General features: G+C 47.5%; 1 protein-coding gene across 4 annotated transcripts in view; it reads right to left on the reverse strand.

Annotated features, from left to right (window-relative positions):
- Positions 1-26,974, reverse strand: part of ITSN1 (intersectin 1) — a 96,246-nt gene that overhangs the window by 51,415 nt on the left and 17,857 nt on the right. For 3 of the 4 annotated variants that reach the window (XM_058843063.1, XM_058843053.1, XM_058843079.1), the window contains exons 2-12: positions 19,970-20,029; positions 18,745-18,837; positions 18,018-18,081; positions 11,485-11,645; positions 9,311-9,487; positions 8,669-8,762; positions 6,494-6,594; positions 5,763-5,826; positions 3,517-3,654; positions 2,589-2,704; positions 985-1,247 (exon numbers count right to left, since the gene is read on the reverse strand). In XM_058843063.1, coding sequence (XP_058699046.1) covers positions 985-1,247; positions 2,589-2,704; positions 3,517-3,654; positions 5,763-5,826; positions 6,494-6,594; positions 8,669-8,762; positions 9,311-9,487; positions 11,485-11,645; positions 18,018-18,081; positions 18,745-18,837; positions 19,970-19,997 — 1,299 coding nt within the window. In that variant the 5' untranslated portion in view covers positions 19,998-20,029. The remainder of the gene's footprint in view (positions 1-984; positions 1,248-2,588; positions 2,705-3,516; positions 3,655-5,762; positions 5,827-6,493; positions 6,595-8,668; positions 8,763-9,310; positions 9,488-11,484; positions 11,646-18,017; positions 18,082-18,744; positions 18,838-19,969; positions 20,030-26,974) is intronic. The other variant, XM_058843071.1, reaches the window with a different exon arrangement.

Genomic DNA, 26,974 nt, shown 5'->3' on the forward strand with positions numbered 1-26,974 from the left:
TATTCATGTTCTGATATTCACTTAGAACTTTGGTACAAGCTGAGGGCTGCTCTGTGCTCTGCACACACAGATTGCTCGGTGGTTGCAATGCTTCCCTGCACAGCAGAGGTGACTGAACAGAAAATCTCTCTCTTTTCCTGTTTCCCAAGATCCAGTTTGCTGATTTAACAGGTTGTTTAATATTAGGACTGGGAGAACTCTCCAGGACACAAATCTCTTGCCAACCTCCAACTTTAGACCTTCTGTAGCTTTGCAAAGGACAGCCAAGTGTTTCTGTGCTGAACCTATTGTGGCTTGGCAATGGGAGAAAAAAGGAGATTTTTGGGTTAACCAGGGTGTGTCTCTTTTAACAAATTGAAGGCCAGGTTGGATGGTGCTATCCCTGCCCATGGCAGAGGGTTGGAAATGGAGGATCTTTAAGGTCCCTTCCAACTCAAACTATTCTGGGACTTTGTGAAATGAACTCATCCCTGGAAAATCACAAATGCCAAAAAGTTTTTCTTCATTCATTCGCGCACCTCTTAACATCAAATATAATAACAATAACAACAACAACAACAACAATAATAATAATGTTAATAATGTTAACAATGTTAATAATAATAATAATAATAATAATAATAATAATAATGTCAATAATAATGTCAATAATAATGTCAATAATAACAATAACAATGATGATGATGGTAGTAATAATAATAATAATGATGATGGTGATGATGATGATGATAATAATAATAATAATTGTTATTAAAGGAGTGAGAGGTCAGGAGCATGTTGTCCTAGCTGTCAATGTCTCATCCATTCATTTCACAGGACAAATGAAGCAAAACCCACCCCTTCCTTGCCTTTAAGGCCCCAGAAATTTGAATTCCTGCTCTAAGAGTTTGCTCCCCACCCTGGCAGCAGCACACCGAGTGCCTGGCACACAGCTGGATCCCCCCAAGCCGGGGCACAACCCCTCCCTGTGCTCCCCTGGCTTACCTCTCTCCTCTCAATTTCCTTCCTCCTCTCCTCCTCGCGCTGCCGCTCCAGCTCCCGCTGTTTCTCCAGCTGCTTCTCCAGCTCCAGCTGCCGCTTGCGCTCCTGCTCCTGCCGCTCGCGCTCCTTCCTCTCCTGCTCGGCCCTCTCCAGCTGGGCCAGCCGCTCCTGCTCCTTGCGCTGCTGCTCCAGCAGTGCCTGCCTGCGCTTCTCCAGCTCCAGGTTACCCCGCTCGAAGTTCTCCCGTTTCTTGTCCTCAAACGTCACTTTGTGCAGGGAAACACGAGGCCAAAGGACAGTGAGGCTCTGCCACGGGCCTCGAAACAAACCAGCCACAGAAACCCAAAGGAATGCCCAGCAATGTGAATCAACCTTCCAGCAGGAGAGGATGCACCTCCCCACCAGGGATAACAGCTCCACAGGCCAGCCTGGGGTTTAGCATTAGCACTGACATTGCTGAGCCCCTCAAAGCCACATCCCCAGCAAACCAAGGAGGGAATTTCCATTCCTATTCCTCAGGCCTCCAGCCTTCTCCACAAAGCTCAGCAAGTGGGGATAATTTAGACAAACCAGCTGATCCTCCATGAGGACATGGATCTGGAATTCCTCTGTACATTGGATAATAGCAGCAGCCCAAGAGCCAAAACTCCCATTAGTGCAGAAAAAAGAATTCAGCTGCTGACATCATCAAAAGGCCATTATGCAAATGACCAGAACTAATTTAAAGTTACTGTTCTCATTAGATTACTCATTACTGTCAGGAAGAGAAATGGTTTAGGTTCTTGAGCAGCTGAGCCCAGGAAGTCTGGATTTCTGCAGATCCACATCCTCACCACCTACTGTCCTAAAAGAACAGCCTCACTTCCAGCACACCCTCTGCAGTCCCAGGCACTGCCCCTCCTTCCCCTCCCTCCAAATGATTCTTTCACTTCCCCTTCTGATCCTTTTCATACCCTCTGTGTCCCATTCCCACAGCCCAAAGTCCAGATTTCTCTCCTTTGTGTGGCCAGCATGGGCATTTTTGGGATGCAAGGCCAGGGAGAGCCCACATTGCCTTCCAAGTGTGCACGGCTGGACACGTGCCCAACATCTGCTGAACCAGCTGAATTCCTCTTTTCCAGTTTGTGCCCCTTTCCAGCTGCCAATTCCCTCTTCCTTTAGCTCTTTTCCTGGAACTGCTGAAATCTGTATTAAGTCCCACACTGTTACACAGACTCCAAGGAAACTGGAAGGTCTCTGTGGGAATACTGGGATCTTTCACAGATTTGTGATCAGCCAAGCTTTGCTCCACCTAAGCCAGAGGATGAAGGCAGCAGGAATTTTTCCTTGCAATTCCCTGTGCCAGGGCTGCAAAGGGCTGCCTGTGTGGGGAGTGCAGGAGATGAGGAGCCTGAAGGCTCTTCCCACCTTCAGTGCCTCCAAGGACCAGGCACAGGAATGAACTGGACCCAGCATTGTGCCTCTGACCTGTCCCAAACTGCTCTGGAAAAACAACATTTCTCAGTCAGCCCATGTAACCTCCCAGGCTGTGACCTGATAGGAAAACCCCTCTGAGAACAGCACACTAAATATTTAAATATTTAATTATCCTCCTTTCCCTTGCTCACCTGGTAATTTCTTTTCCAGTTGCTGCTGTTCTTCTTCCAATGCTGGTTCTTCTGGTAACCTTTGGTCTACAGACACTGAACTGGCAGCAGAAACTCCACTGCCAGAGCGGACTCTTCTGCCAAGGAAACAGGAATTACAGGTGCTTAACAGAACCCAGGCCTACCCAAATTATTTCTGATTTAATGATGAGATCAAATTAAATGCAATGATGTAATGTTTAATGGTACTTGGTGTTCATTCAGTGCTGCCCAGAGGGTCTCGCTCAGGCATTGCCTCAGGAGAACAGGATTTTCCAGGATCCCAGGAGCTGAGAACCCCAGTCCCAAATTCTGCTCCCAGATGGGTTCAACCCTGTCCCCAAGATCTCTCACTTGGGGGGAGATTTTTCCCCAGGAAGTCTGGGTTTGGGGAAATGCTGACTTAAACTACAACAAAAATAGCAGAGACAGAGGCAGAGCTCACTACAGTCAAGCTAAAAGCAAGATCCCAGGTGGAATACACAAAAATTGGGAATCTTTAGGAGGATACCTGAAAAACATGGTATAAAACCACTTATTTCCCTTGCTGTTGCTGCCTTCCCTTCTATTTCTCCACAAAGAAGTGAAATGGAGCAAGAGAAGTGATGAGTGACCCCACTATCCCCAGACCCAGCTGTACCAAAAGAGGTCTGGATTTGGTGCAGTGCAAATCCATATTGGAATTCCAAGACATTCCAACTGCTCCACAGGAGGATAAGCCTGAACTTAAATCTAGATTTCTATGGCCAGACTGAGCAAGTCTGGAGAGCGTGCCAGCATAAACACCCACCCAAACCCTGTTCTTACAGGCAGAAGGTGAGGGCTCAGTGTTCTGCTCTTGGCTCTCACAGAACCATCCCAAAGGAAATACAAAACCCAGGAGTGAGATTCCCAAGGGATGAGCAGTTACCTGAAGGAAGGTGGGATATACTCAGGGGGCAGGGCAGGTGGCAGTGGCTGACCAGACATCGCTACATCAATGAGGTGCATAGCCAGGATAAATTCCTCAGCTGTCAGCTTCCCATCTTGATCAATGTCAGAGAGATTCCTTGTTAAAGAGAAGGGACAAAGCAAGGAAATTATGAAATATTAAAAACTATTGTTCAAAGGCATTGTTTCAACATATACAGTTCTAAATTCATTCCATTTTTTCACTATTTTTTCCACACTACTCTGCTTTTGCAAAACAAATGAAAAGCAAACCCCTATTTCCCCCATTTTTCATGGCTGTCTGCCTGAAATCCAGCCTTGAAGCCACTTCTCCTTCACCTGCTCTGAGTGCTGCCTGGAGCATGTGCCAGAGAAGGAGCTTTAACCACTGGAGTTCTCCTGAACATCCAAAAAACCAGCTCAGGTGTTTGGCAGAACTTTTAGGTTTGACTTCTTCATGACTTTTGATGACTTCTTCATCCCTGGAGGCTCCTATCTCACATTCCAGGGCACCCACTGGCAGTGAAATCAAAGCCACTGATGTTGCAGTCCTGACAAGCACCAACCCACCCTGGCACTATGCACATATTAAAAATGATGGAGCAATGTCTCTGGATGGCCCAAAGCAAAGCTCCAACAGAGGCACAAAATGCTTTCACTGCTGCTAAGGTGGTGTTGGACTAAATTAACAGCCAGGGACAGCAGCAGGATCCTGGCTGGATCTGGCCCAGCAGGGATTTAGGTTGGCTTTTAGGGCAAGGCTCTTCTTTCCCCAGAGGCTGCTGGCACTGCCCAGGCTCCCCAGGGAATGGGCACGGCCCCGAGGCTGCCAGAGCTCCAGGAGCATCCAGGGATGCCCAGGCTGGGCTTGTTGGGGGTTCTGGGCAGGGCAGGGGGGCACTGGGGGATCTCTGGGGGTCCCTCCCAGCTCAGGATTTGTTTCTCCAGCATGCTGCACTCTAATCATGCAGGAAAATCTCCCATGATACTGTGAAAATCAAAGTGAAATAAATGATAAATGCTTTTGAAGTCCCAAGGCACAGGAATTTGCTGATGGGATTCAAATTCGGGAGACCATCACTCGACCCACACCTGTGACACTGAATTAACTCCTCAGGCTGGAGCACAGGAAGAAGCCAGGAGCTTGGGAATGTGCCATGCACAGAAACTGCTGATCAGCTGGCAGATACCTGGGTTAGAACTCCCAGGACAGCCCAGAGGCTGAGCATCAACTCCTCCCTTTGAGTGCCTGAGTCAGGGATTTCAGCCCCAGCACAGGCTGACAAACCTCAGCCCCCCAGCAGGGCTCAGGAAAGGACCAGCAAGAGCTGAAATATCCCCTCCTTATCTCAGTGCATTGGCAGTTGTCAATGTCCCCAGCTCAGCAAGTCCTGTCTGCAGCTCCTGGAGCGAGCTGGTGGCAGCTGCCTGCCCACACAAGCACTCCAAGGCTGGCAAAAGCAGAGCATTTCTTGGTTAATCATCTGCTGGGAGACTGGGTTGGTTTGTTTTTATCCCTTTGTTAGGAAACAGAGAAGGAAAGAGTGGTTTTTAATTTATAACACAACTCCCAGTGCTTTGCAAAGAGAACAAGTGCAGCTGAATGGCCTTGTCAGAGTGACTGCACCACTGCCATCCTCACACTGAGCCCCTGGGCCAGCTCCAATGCTTCTCAAGCAAACACTCCTAGAGGACAAAAGTTAATTAGGAACAACTTTCCATGGGGCAATAAAAACATAATAAAGTTCAGCAAACAACAAGTTGGAAGGAAAAAGGGAAGCTGAGACAAATCCTTTTAAAATCCATTATTGTAAAGGTCTCTAAGTCCAGCCCTTGGGAAATCAGCCCTCCCAAACCCATGGAAAACGCAGAGAAACCTCACAGAAAGTGTGGTTTGGGTGAAGATTCCTGTTCTGCCACCTGTGCAAAGGTAAATGTTTCCCTGGTGTTCTGTCAGGGGATGTGGAAGGCACAGGAACATCTGCTCTGCCTAAAAACCCAGCACTGACCCCCAACTTCCAACACATCACACAAAAGATGCTCCTGGTGCTCTTGTGGAATAATATTAATAAAGGCATAGAAGTGGAGGTTTTGTTTATAAAGTTACACATGACAAAAAGCAACATGTGATTTATCAGTGGGACTGAAAATGGAGAAAACCCCAGGGACTCCAGTGCAGAGGTTTCAGAATTTGTGTTTTGTTGGAAATGGAAACATTTATTTTACCATATTGTAGCCAGCTGAGCCTGGGGTAAACTTGACTGCATAAGAATCGTTCTTGCTTGGGGACCTGAAAGGGAAACAAATATTAACAAAATTAGCAAGAAATGTGACCAGCAGGAACTTAGCTCCCCCAAATAACCAAGAAAAAATACTTCACTTCTGCACAACCACAGAATCTCACACTGGTTTGGGCTCAGAGGGACCTCAGAGCTCATTTCATTCCCAGCCCAGCCATGGCAGGGACACCTCCCACTATCCCAGGTGCTCCCAGCCCCAATGTCCAGCCTGGCCTTGGGCACTGCCAGGGATCCAGGGGCAGCCCCAGCTGCTCTGGGCAGCCAAATCACTCAGATTAAAACCCAAGAAAGCTCTAAACCAGAGCCATGCACAGAACTGGTGAAATCAAGCCAGACTAATCTCTCCCTGGAGCTGGACACTGCTCCCAGCAGTGGCTGAACCAAGCACTGGAAATGGCTGCATGAGTTTTCACAGAGCTCACTGGACCCTTTACCAGAAACATTTCCCAGAATTAACTTTGCAGAAAATTAAGGAAAGGTGGTGATAAAATGATCCCAGCTGAAATGAATATTTGCTTCTAAACAAGACCATTAAGCACCTGGGAGATTCAAAGAGGAAAACACTGATGAGTCTCTTCTATGTGAACAACACCCTCAGTGGCATGAAATTGGCTCTTACAGCTGGAAACAAGGAGACAACAGAAGCTGTGCCAGTACCTGTCAAGTGTCCACTCATGGTTTTGTCGTGGCTGTTGAAGAGCTGCCGGTACTTGAGCCGTGAGGACTGAGGCACAGCCCACTCTGCCACTGCAGGAGAGCTGCAAGGACAGCAGGGAGAACAGGGAGAAGTGGAAATTCCATCTCAGGAAGGCAATGAGAACAATCACAGAGTCATAAATCACAGCAGGGTTTGGGCTGGAGGGATCAGAGCCCCTCCAGTGCCAGCCCTGCCATGGCAGGGACACCTCCCACTGTCCCAGGAGCTCCCAATGTCCAGCCTGGCCTTGGGCACTGCCAGGGATCCAGGGGCAGCCCCAGCTGCTCTGGGCACCCTGTGCCAGAGCCTCAGCCCCCTCACAAGAGGCTGAAGTGCTGCACTGAGATCAAGTTTTATGCCTGAAAATGTTCTTTTCCCCAGTTTTGCCATGAGGGTGGGGAGGTACTGAGGTGTCCCAGAGCAGCTGGAGCTGCCCCTGGATCCCTGGCAGTGCCCAAGGCCAGGCTGGACATTGGGAGCTCCTGGGACAGTGGGAGGTGTCCCTGCCATGGCTGGGCTGGGAATGGGTGGGCTTTAAAGTCCCTCCTACCCCAAACCATTCCAAGATTCCATGATCTAATATTCCCAGCTATTCCTGAAACCACCACAGGTTTGACCTCTTGTTTGCAAACATTTATCAAAATTCAGTCTCTTGGAAGATAATTTTTTTCCTAAGAGTTTTGCTTTTTTCTTTACTGGCAGAGAATGAAGGAACCTAAATTGTTCAGAGGAGCTTCAAGCTCCTACCTAAACATGTAACAGGAAATGCAGAATAACATTTTACTCTGTCTTTAACTGTTTCTCTTAGCCAAATAGAGCTGATGAAGGAAAAGAAATATAAAATATACTGGAAATGTGAAAAAAAAAAAAAAGGTGTGAAAAAGCCACATTTGAATGTAAAGTTTCTCATAAGGGAATGAGTTTTCATAGAGCTCACTGGACCCTTTTATATTTCCAGTTTCAGTTTGTTCCCATTGCAGGCTGAGCTGATTTGCAGCTCTAATTTCCCAGGCTTGATGGCTGAGAAGTCTTAATTCTGAAAAACAATGAGCAGAGTTTTTCTGCCTTTAGGCACATTCAAACTTTGTCCTTTTTTTGACCTTATAAACCACTCTCACATGACAAGACACAAACCAGTATCTCTATTTCTATTTTTGATTTCCAAACTCTTGAGCTTTAATAGTACCCTTCATGGGAGCAAAGCAAAAACAAGCTGGATAATATCTTATAATAATCTTATTTTCGATAATGAAAATAAGAAAAAAGGTTAAATATTTAATTTTTACTCATAGGAATTCCTCCTCAGTTTTGCTGGATTTGGGGGTTCCATACATTTTAACTTCTGTGTTACACATAAATTATATCAGAGCATCCCTATTCTGTTCCTGGCTGGTTTAGATTTCAGAGAGAAAATGAATTGCTTTGAAAGACTTTTAATTATTTGCCAATACTGAATAGTGTCACTTATCTAATAGCAGGGCAATAAACAAGCCTGCAGAAGGAAATGAAAATAAAACCAGATCATTTAATTGTGTCCCAAGCCATTTTCCTCTTGCAAAAAACCTGTGCCATAAAAAACCTGCCATAGATCTGTGAGACAGATGATTTACAAGGACTTTGGGAAATCCCTCTCTTATCTCCTCTAAGGAAGTTCTATTTTGTTACAACCATTTTTTAAAACCCTTTCTGCCCAACCACACATTTTTCTAGGCCTTGGAATAATCTAAAAGCCTTTTAAGTGACTTTTCACACAGAATTTTAAGAATATAAAAGAAACAGTGATGTAGAGTACATTTAAAATATGAGACCTATTAAATATTTTGCTTTTGGCAATTACCCTGGAGTTGCTAATTTTAAATAATGTATTACTTGTCTTGTTTTCACAGTACCAGGAGAGTCTGTGCACGATGCAGGTTTTGTTTATAGAAGCAAATGCTGTTAAAAATCAAGTGAAGATGTCAGAGCTGTTAGTAGTTAATTATTTTATTTCCATGATTCCCTGCTCCTGGAATTGATTCTGCAGGAACTGATTTCTGCCAGAACTATTATTTCAGACAACCACCTTGGGAAAGGGAAGTTTTCCCAAGCCTGGGGACCCAACCCCCCCTGGCTGCCCCTCCCTGCCCCAGCCCCACCTGGCCACGTCGAAGGATTGTGCCTTTTGCAGCTTTGCATTGAGCTGAGCTCCCGGCCCGGAGCGGCTGAAGGAAGAACTCTTTGGCAAAGTGGCTGGGAAGAGAGAAAACAGGGATTTATTGCTATTCCCATGACATTCATTCAGCTCCTACATCAAGTACAAGCACTGTGGGTCTGATGGGAACTTTTTTAACAATATAAAGATCAGAGGGTCCAGCAGGACAGGAAACACAAGGGCACTTCCCTCGTATCTTTTTACTTCCACAGCTTTGTGGAAACCCTGTTGATACCAAATTACATTTTGGTACGTGTTAGAAACCATATGTAGCTCAGTATTAAAGTCACCCTAACAAACAGCAGTACTTCAGTAGCTATAAAGAGACAGGAGAGGCCCAATTTCCAGGCAAGTTTCCTGGCAAGTTCATTTCTCCAAGTGCTGTTTTATCTTCTCACCACGAGGGACTCCTGCGGGAGGCCACGTCCACATTCCTTCCTTTAGCTCTTCTCCAAGTGTGCCAAGTGGGCTAAAGCAAAGCACAGTCCTTCCCCAAAGGCATCACTCAGAGTGGCTAATTCCATGTGTCCCAAGGAAATGCAGGGGAGCTGTTAGGAGCAGGAGACAGAGAGTGAGAGCAGCGTACCGGGGTGAGCGAAAGCAGGCAGGGGCTGGATGACAGCAGGAGCTCCGTTAGCCAGGGGAGGGACGGCGGCGGGGACAGAGGACACCAGTGGGGGGGACATCCCCACGACTGGGATGGATGCCATGGGCACTGGGGCCACAGTGGAGAGGGATGGCATGTTGGCAATGCCCCCGAGACCTATGGGCGAGAAAAGCACAGGTTGGTTCTGATGCCCGCAGGGGCACCGACAGCTCCAGCGGCAGCTCCCGAGCCCTGGGACAGCCCTCCCGGCACAGCAGGGACAGGAACGGGACACAGGGCACAGGGACAGCCCCACAGCACTGCCACAAACTGTCCTGCAGCACCTGCAAACAAAGGAACTGTGGGCCTTGGAGGGAGTGAGGAGCAGCACTGGCAGGCCCAGGGAGGAGTGAAGTCCCAGGATGACCCAGGAGCTGCAGGATTTGATCCCCCAGGAACTGCAGGATTTGATCCCCCAGGAGCTGCAGGATTTGATCCCCCAGGAGCAGCAGGATTTGATCCCCAGGCTGACCCAGGAGCTGCAGGATTTGATCCCCCAGGAGCTGCAGGATTTGAACCCCCAGGAGCTGCAGGATTTGATCCCCCAGGAGCTGCAGGATTTGATCCCCCAGGAGCAGCAGGATTTGATCCCCAGGCTGACCCAGGAGCTGCAGGATTTGATCCCCCAGGAGCTGCAGGATTTGAACCCCCAGGAGCTGCAGGATTTGATCCCCCAGGAGCTGCAGGATTTGAACCCCCAGGAGCTGCAGGATTTGATCCCCCAGGAGCTGCAGGATTTGATCCCCCAGGAGCTGCAGGATTTGATCCCCCAGGAGCTGCAGGATTTGAACCCCAGGAGCTGCAGGATTTGAACCCCAGGAGCTGCAGGATTTGATCCCCCAGGAGCTGCAGGATTTGAACCCCCAGGAGCTGCAGGATTTGATCCCCCAGGAGCTGCAGGATTTGATCCCCCAGGAGCTGCAGGATTTGATCCCCAGGAACTGCAGGATTTGATCCCCAGGCTGACCCAGGAGCTGCAGGATCAGTGCTCCAGCCTTTAGTTGGGATGAGACAGGGCAAAGCTAATGGGGAGAGCAGAGGAATGAGGGGAAGCAGAGCTCAGGGAACCAGGGAGGTTAAGGAGGGCCAGTGGTGCCAGGGGAAGAACAAGGGGTGTGCAAACAGCTCACATCAATCTACAGGGAATGAGAATCACCCATTTGGCTGGGGTTTGTGGGAGTTCATTTCATTTTGCCTTTTTTCACTTAACCCTGTATTTGCTGTGCCCAGTTTCACTGTTTTCTTCCAAAGAATTTTATTTCTGACTGTGAAACATGTGGGGGTTGCAGTGGATCAAACCACACTGCTGCAAGCAGTTTATCAAAGGCACTGTTCCCTTTTCTCTGGACATTTAGATGGACCTTGGGCAGGAATTGTTCCCTGGCAGGGTGGGCAGGGACTGGGATGGAATTGCCAGAGCAGCTGGGGCTGCCCCTGGATCCCTGGCAGTGCCCAAGGCCAGGCTGGACACTGGGGCAGGGACAGTGGGAGGTGTCCCTGCCATGGCAGGGATGGATCAGGACAGGTTTTAGGGTCCCTTCTGACCCAAACCATTCCATGATTCTGAGGCACAACAACCCTGAGTACAGCAAAGACTAAAGCAGAAAGGGAAAGAACCTCTCATGACAGAACCAAGGGGTCAGAGGTTCAGCCTTATTTAGTTATTTTCCTTTCCCCATCCCATCTTCCCTACTCTTTTCCTAGAAATGATGGTGACTTTGGCAATACCTCACCCCAGCAGCTGTTCACCTCCTCCCAGAGCAGAAGGTGCAGGGATTGTAAAAACTCAAGAACAACAGAGTAGATCCTGCCAAAGCTGGAGATCCAGTAATGCCAGCAGTTTAAATCACAACTCCAGCCCTTTGGAATGCACTAGCCCTACTACCTGAGCCATGTTTTGTTTGGAGCAGTGCAAACCTGAAGCAAACAGGAGCTCAGCTCAGGTAAAAGCCCAGTGCAATTTGTCTCAGTGCACTGGCAATATCTGAGTTTGAGTCCATGTGCTCTTAGAAGCACTTTTCCCTAAAGTTTTCTTGGAGAAACTGCAAAAGGACAATGGAATTGCTTCAGTCCCAGGGAACAATGAGGAAGATGGAGGAAAACAGGGATCTTACCAAATCCTGGGGCACCGGGCAGGGCGAGGGGTGGCTGCTTCATGACGGGCGGCAGCGTGGCTGGGAGCTGGTACCCCTGGAGCTTCAGCTTGATGAGTTTCATAGCTATGGAAAACTCCAAGGGATCCATCCTCCCATCATTGTTCATGTCAGCTAGAGCCCTGCAAAACACAGTGTTTTCACAGTTACATTCTGCAACCAGCAACTTCAGGCCCTGCCCCAGGAGCAGGCTCATGTGAGTATGGATAATAAAGGCTGATGAAGGGTCTGGAGCCCCAGGAGGAGCTGAGGGAGCTGGGAAAGGGGCTCAGCCTGGAGCAAAGGAGGCTCAGGGGGCCCTTGTGGCTCTGCACAAGTCCCTGGCAGGAGGGGACAGCCGGGGGGGTCGGGCTCTGCTGCCAGGGAACAGGGACAGGAGGAGAGCTCAGGCCTCAGGCTGGGCCAGGGGAGGCTCAGGGTGGACAGCAGCAGGAATTTGCCCATGGAAAGGGAGCTCAGGCCTTGGCAGGGGCTGCCCAGGGAGCTTTGCAGTGCCCATCCCTGGAGGTGCCCAAGGAAGGGCTGGACGTGGCACTCAGGGCTCTGCCCTGGGGACAAGGTGGGCATCGGGCACAGCTGGGACTCCATGGGCTGGGAGGGCTTTTCCAGCACCAGGGATCCTGGAATTCTCAGTAATTTCCACCCAAAACTATGCTAGGCTAAAAATAAGACCCCATTTAAACTCAAGAGCTCCTTGATTTCTTTCCTGGGATGATTAATAAATAATTTTCAAGTTGTTTTTCAACTCTTGGAGGAATTACAACGAAGCATCCAGAACAAATGTAGCTGTACAAGAACTTTGCAAAATCACACCAATGAAAGCACAGAGTCCTCAAACAGCAGCACAGAGAAGCAAACCACTGAGTCTGCAAATCTGTACTTTAGCTCCACTTAAAATAAAACATTCTTTAAATCTGTGACTCCCCTCAGCACAGCTCCATCTGCGAGTGTGCAAATGTGTTTTCAATTAAACAATAGCACTCAAGATGAAACATTGAGCCTAGGCCTTGAATAGGCTTTCAGGGAAAGGAGTCTGACTTAAACAGTCTGCTTTTTGTTCCTCCCCTTGCTAGTTAAGAAAACCCAGCTCAGCAGGGAATAGGGGTGGGAGCCTGGGGGGAGAGAAGCAGGAAGAAGAGTGTCAGTTCCTGCCACTGCACACCAAAAACCCCTAAGTAAATGCACATCAATAACAGAACTAGCTGTAAACTTACTTTGAAAGACCATGCTTATTTCTTTGCACTTGATTGAAGAATTAAATACAGATTTCAGTGCTGGAATAATACAGATTCTGAAGTTCATGCATTTATTTCTATGTCATGGGTGTGGCCCTGGGCAGTGTGGTTGAAGCAGAGCTTCATTTCTGATCAAATTCCTCTCAAAGACAGTTTTTGTGCAACTAGGTGGAAAGTTATCCCAAAAGAACCCCAGTGAATGGACAGCTATTTGTAACTGATACACGAGGAGACAGCCAGAGAAAGGCAGTGGCTAAACAGAAATCCTCCCACTCCAAAAAAGAACAACCCAAAACTTGAAAACCCCCATGGAGAGGCAGATCCCAGCAGGGACCTGCACAGGTTTAGATCCCCAGCAGCATCACAGACACTCCAAACCTCTCCAGTACTCCTAAGAAAGGATTCCCAGTAGTGCAGCTGCCTTAATCCACCAGTTCTGATGTTATAGAGATCAATAAAATAAATTAAAATCTGGGAGCAGTATTTAAAGAAAGTCTGAAGAGGACACTGAGACTTAGACACTGATATCCCTAAAAATCCTGTGCTGCACCTGTGCCTGAAAGAGGCTGAATCCCAAAATCCCAGACTGGGCTGGGATGGGAGGGACCTCAGAGCCCATTTCATTCCCAGCCCATCCATGGCAGGGACACCTCCCACTGTCCCAGCTGCTCCCAATGTCCAGCCTGGCCTTGGGCACTGCCAGGGATCCAGGGGCAGCCCCAGCTGCTCTGGCAATTCCATCCCAGCCCCTGCCCACCCTGCCAGGGAACAATTCCTGCCCAAGATCCCATCAAATCCTACTCTGAAGCCATTCCCTGGCTCCTGGCAATTCCTGCAGCCCTTGGCCCCAGTCCCTCTCCAGCTCTCCTGGAGCCCCTTCAGGCCCTGCAAGGGGCTCTGAGCTCTCCCTGGAGCTTCTCCTCTCCAGCTGAGCACCCCCAGCTCTCCCAGGCTATCCCATAATTGTCTTACCAGTGGCTTCTACACCTGCAAACACTTTGATTTATAAGACACAAAACTTTCTTTTAATAAGCACAGACAGACCATCAGTGGGTTCTATCCCTGGCCAGGAAAATGCAGGAAGAGTAAAAATCACCCTGTAGGAACCTCGACTCTCCAGGCACCATTTCCTGCTGGGACACAGCAAATCTCTGCATCCTTCATGGGAAAAAATACATTGCCCAGCAGTCAGAAACTCTGATGTGCACCAGTGTCATTGCTCTCATTGAACTCCAATTCACATCAGCAGCTGTAGCTTTTCATTCAACATCTGACCTTCTGTGAACTCCTTTACTCCACACCAACAGCTTCATTATTGAAATTACCAGCACAAATATCAGTGTAGAGTTCTCTGCAGCCCCCAGAATTTCTCCAGTTTTACAGAGTGCAAAGTAAAAGCAGCTTTTGTCTGACAAACTCTTCCTGCAGAAACAGGGCACATTTCCATTTCTAGTTGCAGAAGTTGGTGTCAGGCTGCTGGATTTTACTGTGCTGCTCTGGAATAAACAGCACCTGAACTGCAGGGAGGGCCTGCCAGCAAACACCACCTAATTCCACTAATTTCTGCTCCTAATGAAATTGGGATAATGTGGTGCCCTTGCATTTGTTTCATTTGTGGTCTGGCCGGAACCAGTGCAGAGTAAATGGATTAAACACTGACTAAATATTATATTCTGTAGGCCAGGCCTGTGTTTGTATCTAATGACAAGAGCTGCAGTGGGCTCAGCACCACCCCAGGGCTCAGGTGCTGACAAATCCTTCCCCATGGAGCTTTTCCTCCTCCTGTCTCTCATCTTTTGTGCAGAATGAAGAGCCAGCTTGATGACTTTTGCATTTATGAGGTGCAGAAACAGAACACAGGCAGCTTTCCCATCAAATCTGCTGCAATTAGCACACAAACCACCTCTCTGTGAAAGCAGCCCTGTGTTAAAGCAAGGATCACCGTGCAGGTGCCAGGTCTGGACTGATTCAGCTGCTGGATGCACAGCCCCAGATGGAACAGGCTCAGGCAGGAGCAGGGAGCAGCACTCAGGTCTCACACACGGATATGGATGCTAACTGTGAAGCAGTGCTTGTGGAAGAGCAGGCCACAGAACTCTCTCAGTCTTGCCTGAGAAAGTGGCCTGGGAAATGATAAGGCCAGATGTTGCTCTATTGGGAATGGTGAGAAGAACGACACAGACTCTCTTGTGGAGTCAAACTGAAGAATTTCTCCCAGTTTATTGCTTCAGATTTTTTTTATAGACCGATACGTGAAAGTACAGAGAAGTAAAACTCTTATTGGTTAGTAAAGTGACACATCACCATCATTGCTCAGTGGGGTTCACCACCCCTCAACCTTCTCTTGCAAGAAAACAAGGAACAGACAAACAGCACCTGCAAGGCTGTTTTCTATCTCTGAGGATTGTATTAATTCCTCCTTATGATTTCCCAAGCCACTTTCTCAGGCAAGACTGAGAAAGTTCTGTGGCCTGCTATTCCACAGGCACTGTGCTCCCTGCTTCACAGTTAGCATCCATACACAGATGCCTGAGCAGGAAGCCACAGAATTACCCCCACTTTGCCCACAGAGTTGGGAAGGCTGGGAGGGAAGCAGATGTCAGGAACAGGGAAGTCACCCAGTGACTCTGTCCTGCTAAAATAAGGAACTCCAAATGCCTGGAGAACACCTGGCATTGATTAGCTCAGTTCTCCTTTCATTCCAAGGGGCCAGGCACACAGGAGATGCTTTTTGAGGCCCCGTTCCTCAGGGCTCTAAAGAAAAGCAGATTATTCTGCTTAAGCACAGTTATCTCCCAAGCCACTGCAGGCCCAGCTCAAAGCCCAATTAGAGGCTTCTTAATTGATCAGCAGCCTGGAGGAGTCTGGGGCTGGTGAAGGGTAGAACAGCACAGAAGCTGTCCTGGCAGACCATAATACTCCACTCCTCTGCTCACTGAGGTCCCAGAGATTCTTTCCTTGAACGAGGAGTACAAGGGACACAGGAATTCTCAATGCTAATAAAAACCAGGGAGCTGCTGCTTGGAAAGACTCTGAATTCTGGGGAAGTTTTCTGGGCCCAGAAATGAGGGATTGATCAGATTTATTCCTTGTGTCCCTCCAGCTGGGAGGGATCCTTTAGGAAACACAGGCCAGGCTTTTCTCACATGATTGCAATCAACTGTAGCTAAAATCAGTAGAATGATTAAGAATAGGAAAACACTTCCAAAAAACACCACACACAAACATCCAGACACTTCCTTATGGACTCTCCAACCCTGGCAGTGCCCAAGGCCAGGCTGGACATTGGGGCTGGGACAGTGGGAGGTGTCCCTGCCATGGCAGGGCTGCCACTGGAGGGGCTCTGAGATCCCTCCAACCCAAATTATCCTGGGATTTCTCATATCAGAGAATCAATTCCAGAGTTTTACAAATTGCCCCACCTCAGAATTACAACCTTCCTTCCCTGAAGACTCCTGTACCTCCTCTTCTCTCCCAGTTACAATCAAATGCCACCTACAAAACCCCAACCCAGCTATTCCAGGAGCAAACACTGATGGAAGAGCCCTTTTCTGCAGCTCCCATCTCTCACACATTTTGGGCTCATTACTCCAGAACTCCCCCTCAAAAGTACTCAAGGATCTATATCTATATTAAATATTTACTCCTCTTAATTCAGAGATGATTGAAAAAAGAAGACAGACACAGAGAAAGTCCATGAGCTGCTTTATGATTTCTAAAGGCAGCTTGAATAAGTTTTAGTTCAGCTTCATTAACAAAAATGTGCAGGTCTTGTCTCTATGACAACTCCAGAGGGAGTGGAATGATTCCCTTCCTCTCAAGAGCCTGGAAAACTGAATAATTCAGAGGGGAAGAAATCCTTAGTCACACTATTTACAACTGTTTGGTTCTGTTAACACCTATTTAAAGCCAATGCCTATGGAACATTTTTGGAAAAAGAATGTCTTGTTTAAGACAAAACTTCTTTCCTTGTTTAATTTAGAGGCAAGAGAAGTTCCAAAGGGACATCTGAACACTCACTGAGGCTTCAGCAAATAAGACAACCAGACCAGCTTTGATATTTGTAAGATGAAGATAATTAGAAAAGAAAATAAGCTCTTTATTTAAAAGCCATGTAGATCTGGGCACGCAGGTTTCCAAAGCAATGAAATAATTCTTCTCTTTCTCCTGTCAGAGCAAAATTCTGCCCTTAACAGTCCTTACTGCACCAGAAAGTTTTTGTAATGGCAATAAACTCCCTTCTCAAATGGTTCACAGAGGAAAAGGGAGCAGATTTCTCCGAAGTTCTCCATCCCTCTGCTGTTTTACCATTTTAGAATGAAAACCAGTTTTAATTCTGTCTAGCATCAAAATCTGTGTTGGTAGCAATATTATTACTGCAAACCATGAATAATCAGAGAATCATGGAATGGTTTGGGTTGGGAGGGACCTCAGAGCCCACCCATCCCACCCCTGCCATGGCAGGGACACCTCCCACTGTCCCAGCTGCTCCCAATGTCCAGCCTGGCCTTGGGCACTGCCAGGGATCCAGGGGCAGCCCCAGCTGCTCTGGCAATTCCATCCCAGCCCCTGCCCACCCTGCCAGGGAACAATTCCTGCCCAAGATCCCAAGATCCAGCCCTGCCCTCTGCCACTGGCAGCCATTCCCTGGCTCCTGGCCCTCCACACACAGGTCCAGGTCTGGCAGGGTCAAAGAATTAGGAGGAGAAACACCTTCATTCCTCAGGAAAATCTGGCAGTGTAGGAATGTCTGTGCTGTGTAAAAGGCACCAGATTTGGATCTGGTTGAACTCACTATGGAGCTACAAAAATTTCCAGTTTCAAGCTTTGACTCCAACTCCATTGGAAATAGTCTATGTCAATCTTCATTTTTGTAACAAATATTCCAGGTCTTGCCTAGGCTCTCCCATTAGCAGATTTATAACTAATTACTGTGCTTAGCAATTGTATTAGTGCAGTTTTAACAGAGCTGAAAGCATTTAGCAATTTGAGATGAGGCTTTGAAACTGCCATTTGCTGGGACACCTGAGGCATTTCCCAGCCCCTCTGCCCCAAGGCTGGGCTGTTCCATGGCGTTGTGGTGACCCCAGGGCAGGACCCAGCACTTGTCCCTCACCCCAGTGAGGCCAGGCCAGGGCTCCAGGCTGCCCAGCTGCCCCTGCAGTGCCCTGGGGCACAGGCTCAGCCAGCCCAGCAGTGTGTGTGCATCTCCCACACACCCCCCGAGCTGGGCTGGCCCCAGCCCCACCCCACACTCACCATATCTGTGCTAGCACTGGCTGAGGTAACCCAGATTGGAAAAAAAAGTTCCTGGCTTGATCACCTGTAAAATAAACAGGACAGGCTTCAGCTCCAGCCCCAAACAGCTGGCAGAGGGAACGGGGAATCAGGAGGTAAAAATACCTGCAACAGAAGCCAAACCCATTCCATGAGGGATGATCATTTACAAAGCACTAAGAAAATTCAGTGTAAGAGAACAGAGTAACAGGAATCTTATTGCCTTTGAGACCAAATTTTGATGAAAATTTATTAGGATCAGTGCAATTCCTTGATTTGGAGCTTTGCTTCCCACTGCTTCAATCAGTTCTGCATTTAGATCTTTCCAAGAGGTCAACCATGCTGATGTCAGTGCTGTACAAACTGAATTTCTAAACCTGATTTCAGTTAAATTGACACACCTTTATTAAATCAGACCTTTTATTCATTACAATGTTAGTGTGGCCTTTACAAAATTAGGCTGGCCCCAGGCACAAAGAACCCATCACTCCCTTCCACAGCAGGATAGGGAAGAGAAAACATCAGAAAATAACAGAAAAGTTGGGGCTGATGTGGCAAAACATTTGAAAAATGGGATATAAAATCAGAAACACCTGTTTGAATTTTCTAATTATTATGACCATATGTCTGGCAGGCAGCTCTGCACACATTTAGGCTCACTAGTTAAGATTTAACTAAACAAAATTAGAAGTGGGAACTGTTTGTTTACCAGTGATAAATCCAGCAGTTGGTTTCAGACTATGGAACTGTTGATCATGCTTCGCTCTCTCCTCCACAGTAATAGCCCAGATATCCAGGTTGCCTGGTTCAAAAGAAAGGGAGAAATTACATTAACACTACCTAAAAAACACCCTCTTTTCTTTCTGAGTGTAATAATCTCACAGCATTCTGGGCCTCTGCAAACAACCCAAGGGTGGAAGGTCATTTGCCCCCCAGAGCACACCCAGCTGGAATTCCAGCTCCTTTTTACCTGCAAATCTTCCTGCCCAATATTCCATCTGACCCTGCCCACAGAAATGCCCTGATGCAACCTTTAAGTACAACCAGAGCAGTTTCTCTGCCTCAGCACTGAGATTTCTCTTTGTAATCCTTCTGCAGATCAGCTGCAAAACTCAACTCCCAGATGGATCCCCAGGATCTGCAGCCTTACAAGGAAGAGGGACTGTTCATCAGGAACTGAGTGACAGAACAAGCAGGGCTGGGTTCAGACTCAAAGAGGGGAAATCTGGGGGAGTTATTCAGAAGGAATTGTTCCCTGGCATGGTGGGCAGGCTCTGGGTTGCCCAGAGCAGCTGGGGCTGCTCCTGGATCCCTGGAAGTGTCCAAGGACATTGGGGCTTGGGGCAGCCTGGGCAGTGGAAGGATGGCAGGGGTGGGATGGGATGAGCACCCCAACCCAAACCAGTCTGGGATTCTGTGGGATTCTGTGATTTCATGTGAACAGCAAAAATCCTGTCCCTACTGCACTGCCAGGGCCCATCCTGGATTTTTCACTGCATCTCCAGATGCTGCAACTTCTGCTGTAAATGAAGAGCTAAAAAATGTGTTCCCTTTGCTCAAACCTAAATGTGGGTGACAGGACAACAAGGGAAAAACTGGAAGTGATACCACCCAAAGGCATCTGCTGGACCTTTGAGCAACTAATAAGTCCAGGAACCATGAAAGGAAAAAGCATCAGCATTTCTCCAGTCCAAGTGGAGCAGGATGAGGTGGTGCCCCACTGCCTGAGTGGCCTGGATGTGCCTGGATGTGCCCTGCAGGGACAGAGTGGGGCTGGAAGGGATCAGTGCAGCACACAGGGCTCTGTGCTGTTGACTGGGAGGTGTCTGCAAAGCCATCACAAACACTTCCCTAGGGAAAACTCTCAGAAAGGAATGTGTTTATGCCAAGATTTTGCACAAGGAGCAGCTCAGAACACACCAGAAACCACTTACCCCCAAAAGGTGTTGGAAACTGAGCCATGGTTCTGTCACTTTTAGCTTGTTAATAGATGCCTGGAAAAAAAAAATAGATATTCAACATAGTATGTTTCATTTTCCACATATTTTCTGTATGATTAACTACTACAGAAAAAAAAAGAAAAGGCAGTGAAGAAGCAGGATTGTATCAATACTTCCCACACCAACTGGGACTTACAAAACTCAGTGTCTCATTTTTGTACCTCCCTGTGCATCTATGAGGGCATCTTCCTACCAGCAAACTGCTACATTTCAATTCTCCTTTAAGAACAGCCTCAAAGCCAGCCTTTATTTATAAAAAAGTATTTCTTTATAAATAGCCAGAGATGGAGTGAGGGCAGAGCTCAGATCCCAGGGATGCTGCTCCATGACTTTCCTGAGTGTCACAACCCCTACTCCTGCTTAGGAGGGAAATTTGCCCCATTTCTAACTGTTGAAACCCAACATCAGTGATCTGGTTTTTACTCCTGACACAAAATACCCTTGCTCAGGGTGCCTTTGCTTTAAACCACACACAAGATAAAGATGGAGCTCCATGTCCAGGCTGCTTTGGCCGCAGGTTTGAGGAGCACCAAGGTGCTGTGGGAGTGGGGGGAGCCCCCAGGAGAGCACCTCTGGCTCTGCAAACAAAGCAACCACACAGGCTCCAAATTTCATCTGGACACAGAAAAGGAAAAACATTTTTCTTGCTGCACACAAAGGCTGACATGAGCTGCCTGAGCCAAGGGACAATGAGCAGCACCGGAGCCGCACAACAATGAGCAAGGGCCTCTTGTCCTGCCAGATTCCACTCGTGTCTTCCAGGCAACAGCAGAAAGGCAAAGGGGAACAGAATCGGGAGAATAATTTAGGCTGCTTGAACAGCAGCAGAAATTTATCAATATCCCTAAGAAAAGGCATTCACTTGCACCAACAATTTCCTTTTGTCTGAATTCCTGTTTGCTCCCCTCCCCATCCCCCTTTCACACTTCCCACATTCTCTTCTGGCTTCCAACTTGGGAACCTCCTCTGTATCCCCTCCCCAGATGTCTCTGCACAAACCCCTGGCGTTTTTGCCAGCCAGGCTCCCCAGCAGTTGGAATTTAGGGAATGATGGACACAATCCTGACTCTTTTTCCTCGTGATTTGGCCAAGGACACGACTCCAAAGCCTTGTGCCCAAGGCCAGGGAAGGCAGCTGATGCTGCTCCATGCACACACAATCCTGGAACATTACATTATCCCAAAAAGTTTCAAATTCCAGGTGCAGAAATCCAAGTGTTCAGACTAAGCTCCCTGTGCTCCCAAAAGCATTCCTGAAGTGCTGAAAGATCAGCACTTTTATCTTTGCCTGTGTTTTCTTATTGTACTCTGCTGTGGGAAGAGCTCAGCAATGCTGCTGGGTTTTATGACTGCAAGGAAACCCTGAGGAAAAAATAAAAGGAAAAAAAAAAGAGGAGGGGAGGAAAAAGGAGGAAAAAGTAAAAACAAACCAAAAATCCAACCAAACAAATAGAAAACTAAAACAAAAGCAAACTTTAAAAAAAAAAAAGAAGAAAACCCCAAAGGAGAAGTCCCCCTCTCACAGCCCAGACAGTTTCCATATTATCTGTTCTTTTTAGCACAAGGGGAAGCAGCAGAGCATTTCCAGAGCTGAGACCTCCAGGGAAGAGCCTCCTCCACAGACTGCCAGGATTCCAAAGGAACTGACTCCCCTTTGCCTTGAACATAGGAGGAAGAGGAGAGGGAGTGGGAACTCTGAACACCAGCCCCATGCTGGATGCCAAGGAAAGCAGAAACTATTCCAAAGAACTTCCAGAGGGAAAAAAAAAAGAAGAGAGAAAAGCCCAAAGCCAGATGAAAAAACGATGGGGGAATAGAGAGAAGGAGCAAAGAACTGTGCTTAAATGTGAGAGGCTGAAACCCAAACCAGAGGCAAACTGTGGACAGGGAAGACAGGGAAGTAAACGGAGGGAAAGACAAATCTCTCCCTTGCTGGAATATGCTGGAGTTTGCAGTTTATTGCTGATGGATCCCCAAGTTCCATAACCAAGATTTCATTGTGCATGACTGAGGTGACACCAGGGGCCCCAATTCTCTCTCCCAAAGCCTGGACCAATGGACTTTCGGTGTCCATCCTGACCCAAGCTGCTCTGTGATTTTGTTTTTGGGGTTGAAGAGCTCAGGGATGGAGAACAGGTATTATTTATCCCCAAAAACATCTGGCACAGTTATATTATAAAATATCATATATATGTGAAGTACTGTAAAGCAAAGAAACCAGGCCAGGATCCCATGGGCTGGAAAAGCCCTCCCAGCCCAGGGAGTCCCAGCTGTGCCCGATGCCCACCTTGTCCCCAGGGCAGACCCCTGAGTGCCACGTCCAGCCCTTCCTTGGGCACCTCCAGGGATGGGCACTGCAAAGCTCCCTGGGCAGCCCCTGCCAAGGCCTGAGCTCCCTTTCCATGGGCAAATTCCTGCTGCTGTCCACCCTGAGCCTCCCCTGGCCCAGCCTGAGGCCTGAGCTCTCCTCCTCTCAGGTCTGTGGGACACTGGAGCATCCTGGTGCTCCCAGGCCAGGGAGAGCAGTGCCAGATCAATGACATTCCAGGAGATCAATAATTTGAAATGCCCACAGGACCATTCTACAGCTGCTCTCTGTGATTCCCCCAGCTCGGGGCTGTTGGCCTGTGCTGATCTGGGCAGGCAGAAAGGCCCCTGGCTCTGAGAGCTGCTCCAGTTGCACTGAACATCTCCTGGATTTCAGGGCTTGACCTCTGGGTCACCTGGCAGGGGGAAAGCCCAAAAAGTCTGGGAAATCACAGAATGGTGGAATGGTTTGGGTTGGGAAGGACCTTAAAGCCCATCCAGTTCCACCCCTGCCATGGCAGGGACACCTCCCACTAGAGCAAACCCCACAAGCTCCCCTTCCATGGATTCCCACAGAGCTCAGAGCACTTTCCCCACGCCTGACCTGGGGATGATGAGATTCCCCCTGGCACAGGGATGGAAAATATACAACAAACACCAGGAACAGGGCATTCCAACAGCACCAGTTTTACATTAGGTACAACTGGAACTTCTATCACATACACAATTATCTTTATAGGCATTAATTAGAAACATTTGCTTACCCCCAGCTCTGAGAGAAGGAGACAGGCCCTGCCCAGCCAGCTCAGCTCTCAGGGCTCTCTTCCACCTTACACTGCTGTAGCTAAGCTCAGAAATCCTTAAATTCTTGATCCTCACTCCAAATTACTTCTAATAAACCAATACTCTATACACAAGCAGTGTTTATATACATATAAAATATATATGACCTAACTGTAACCCTAAAAGTTGTTCATATAAAAGCAAAACTGACCCACATAGAAACCAACTCTGTATATATAAAATCTCAGCTCATATCTAAATTTAAATACTGATGTTTAAAGATTTTACCTCGAAAAAATGAGCAGGTTGAAAATAACTCCAGTAAAAACACTTATTCGCAGGAGTCAGACATGTATGAAAATTCCTTTCAGGGTGTATGATGCATGGACTTAAAAACATGGCTCAAAACTTTATCAGAGTTTCTATTTAAAGTTAGCTGTGCTCTGCTGAGGCCATGTTTACAGAGGAAACTGCAATAAAGCCACAGGAGGTATAAATTAAGAATTATTGAGCTATTTCAGCCCTGAATGCCTTTACACAAACATGTTTCACACAAAAAATATCCTACTTTTGTCTTCCCTAAAATGCAACACAGCATTTCTATTCCTAAACAATTCCTTATGAGATAATTCTTGATCTGAATGCCAAAATTAATTCCTGAGGCCACTTATCAGTCACCTTCCTCCTCCTACAGGAAAAAAAAAGGGACAAAGGGACAAACCCAACCAGATAAAGTCCTCATATCCTCCAAGAATTCCAAATGACAACAAAATCCCCCCAAGCAGGACATCACATGAGTGTCCCAGGCTGACAGCAGGGCTTGGAGTTTGCAGATGTTCCATGGGAAAGCCTCTAAACCAGGATCAGTCAAGGGACTCAAAGTTTTAGCAAAGCCTGGTAATTTTGGAACAATGTTTCAAAACACAAGTATTTTGAAACATTCAGGGAATTCTGATCCTTGCTCTTTGGAGATCAGATTTTAACTCAGTCACCACTTCGCAAAATTTTCCAGGGTTTCTGTTGCTTATAGGAATAACTGGGAAAATAAAAACCTTCACAAATGTCAAGTCCTGCCATTTCTTCTATTTTGTACCAAGCACCCAGAAGAGATTAGCAAAGCACCTCCCCACTGCAGACATTTTTCAACACCTGTGGCAATGATCAAACTGCTGAGAAGTCACTTCTGTATTCCAGAATCATGGAATGGGCTGGGAGGGACATTAAAGATCATCTGCCTGACAGGAGGGGACAGCCAAGGGGGAACAGGGACAGGAGGAGAGCTCAGGCCTCAGGCTGGGCCAGGGGAGGCTCAGGGTGGACAGCAGCAGGAATTTGCCCATGGAAAGGGAGCTCAGGCCTTGGCAGGGGCTGCCCAGGGAGCTTTGCAGTGCCCATCCCTGGAGGTGCCCAAGGAAGGGCTGGACGTGGCACTCAGGGCTCTGGGCTGGGGACAAGGTGGGCATCGGGCACAGCTGGGACTCCATGGGCTGGGAGGGCTTTTCCAGCACCAGGATCCTGGGATTCTCACACATAACTCACCCCAGTAACTCCAGTTCCAACTGAACTGTGACTGGATTACAGCACCCTTTTCAAGAGGTGATTGACTCTCATTTTAACACAATGAAAAGTCAGTGCATAGCTCAACTGTTTCTAAACCTCTTAATAAGAAATAAGTATCTTGTTTTGTTTTCAGTTTAATAGTTGGTGGCTTCATTCAGAACCACCAGACCCTGTAAAGCAGAAATTCCAGGAGTTTCTACAATTTGTTGATTTTTTTCAGTTGCCTTTACTCACACAGGTGCAGCAGCAACCTGTTTGTTCATTTTGTTTGTTTTGGGGGAGTGTGCTAAAAATCCTCATTAACACAATGGCAGTGGGTAATCTCTGACTTCTCCTCCTTCAAAACAAGCCAAAAATCTGAAAGACAAGAATTAGGTAGTTTGGAATACTTGCACACCCACAATAACCCTTAACAGCAGCCTGACACTAATCTCAAGAATGATCTGGAAAGCAGGACAAGGAAATGCAGGATACCCCCGTGGGATGTGAGTGTTGTGTGACCTCACCACAACCAACCTTGTTCCTTCTGTCACTGCCTCTGCAAGAACCAGCCCAAATGGGTTAGAGAATAAATTACCATGTGGCTTTTTGCAGATTATCCCTTTCCTTATTCCTGCATCAACTCACACACCTATTCCACCCACCTGGGGCCATCTCCTGTAGTGAGGGAGACACTGCTCAGCACATCCAAGTCAAGAAGATCATGGAAATATTCCAGGAAGTGGCTGATAAACTTCTTCCCTCCCTTTCCTACAGATGCCCATGACACAGCTCTACAGGAACTCCCATCTTTTGATCCAGCTCGATGTTTTTAAAGGAATTAGGGCAGCTAAAGGAATAGGTCAGAGCTGTAAAGTCTGGCTGGGACAGCAGTGGTGCCTTCCAGCCCAAAATTTAATTCTTGCAGGCCTGATCTAATCCCACATAGCTATGCTGTGAAAATCCACGTGCTTGTTTCAACTTTAGAGCTGATCCTTTGAAATGGGGACAATGAAAAAGAAGAAGAAAATCTGCTACACTTGAGTTTCACTTCACCTTCTCCATCTCTGCCACTAAGTAGCAGCTCTGCTGGGGGAAGGGCAGGAAGGAAGAAAAAGCCCTGAATCAGCACAAGTGTTGAGTCAGGGAGTTCAGGATGTGCACGTCCATTCCCTTTCCCCTCCTTCGAGGCAAATGCAGCAGATAAAAGGTCTGGCAGGGCAGGGAGAGGCTCCAGCTGGTGATGAAAGCAAAGGCTCTGTCCTCTGAAGGAGTCATGGAGGTCACTCTGTCCCCTGCTAGCAGCTGCTCTCCTGAACTCTCCCAGTTACATAAGTGCAGGGCTCTGCTGGTGCTGATTTGGGAAGCAGATTTTCAAACCAGTCATTTAATAGGAGAATTATTCAGCATCTACCAAGCCTTATCAGCATCTCAGTAGCTGTGTCAGCCCACAGCACCACTGCCTGAGGCTGCTCCTATCTCCCACCCAAGGACATTTTGCTCTGAATTTCTTCCAAGCTCTGTCTTCTCAACTTCTGCAGGACATGAGGAGCTCTTCAGATGCACAAGCAGACTTTAATTGTGGCATTTAGGCCAGGCTTTCTGTCATTCACCTTCCTTCTGGTCACGCTTAGCCCTGCTGCTCCAACACCCCTTGAGCACAGGTGGCTGGGAAGAGAAAGTGTCCAGCAGAAAAAAACAGCAGATTTATAGGGAAGAAATGCAAATGCTGGAGGAACAGACAGTGAAACTTCCAGGGCTGTTTCTCACAGGACAGGCCCTTGGGCATGTGTAAAATCAAGGGATTTCCTTACACTGCAAAGGGGGCTGAGCAGACACCACAGGGAGGGTCAGGGACTCTCTCCCTTTGTCAAGCATGCAGAGGCTGCATAAAGCCTAAACAAGGAATTAAACATCAAGTTCCACTGCTAGAGCTCCTGCCTCCTATTTAAAATATCCTTAAAATATCCATTTTCTAAGGAAATCAAGCAAAAAAGGCTTCACTGCATGAGACAGGGAATATCCCAAAGCAAGAGTTTCCTGGTTGTTTTCCTGAAATGAGAACTATTCCCTTCAAAATGCCTAGAACCAGTTTTCACACAAGAGCAAAACCATTCCAGGTGTGACCAAAAAACCAGGCAAGTGATACATGCAATGGGATAAGAGAAAGAACAAACAGTTTGCAAGATAAAATGCAAACTGTAGATACATATAGAACATATGTAAATATATACATACATTTTAAAAGGCACAATCCAACTTAAAAATCCTATTTCTGTATTAAATAAATGATTAACTGACTGCAACTACA

This window comes from Poecile atricapillus, chromosome 1 (genome assembly GCF_030490865.1).
Source record: "Poecile atricapillus isolate bPoeAtr1 chromosome 1, bPoeAtr1.hap1, whole genome shotgun sequence".
Lineage (NCBI taxonomy): Eukaryota > Metazoa > Chordata > Aves > Passeriformes > Paridae > Poecile > Poecile atricapillus.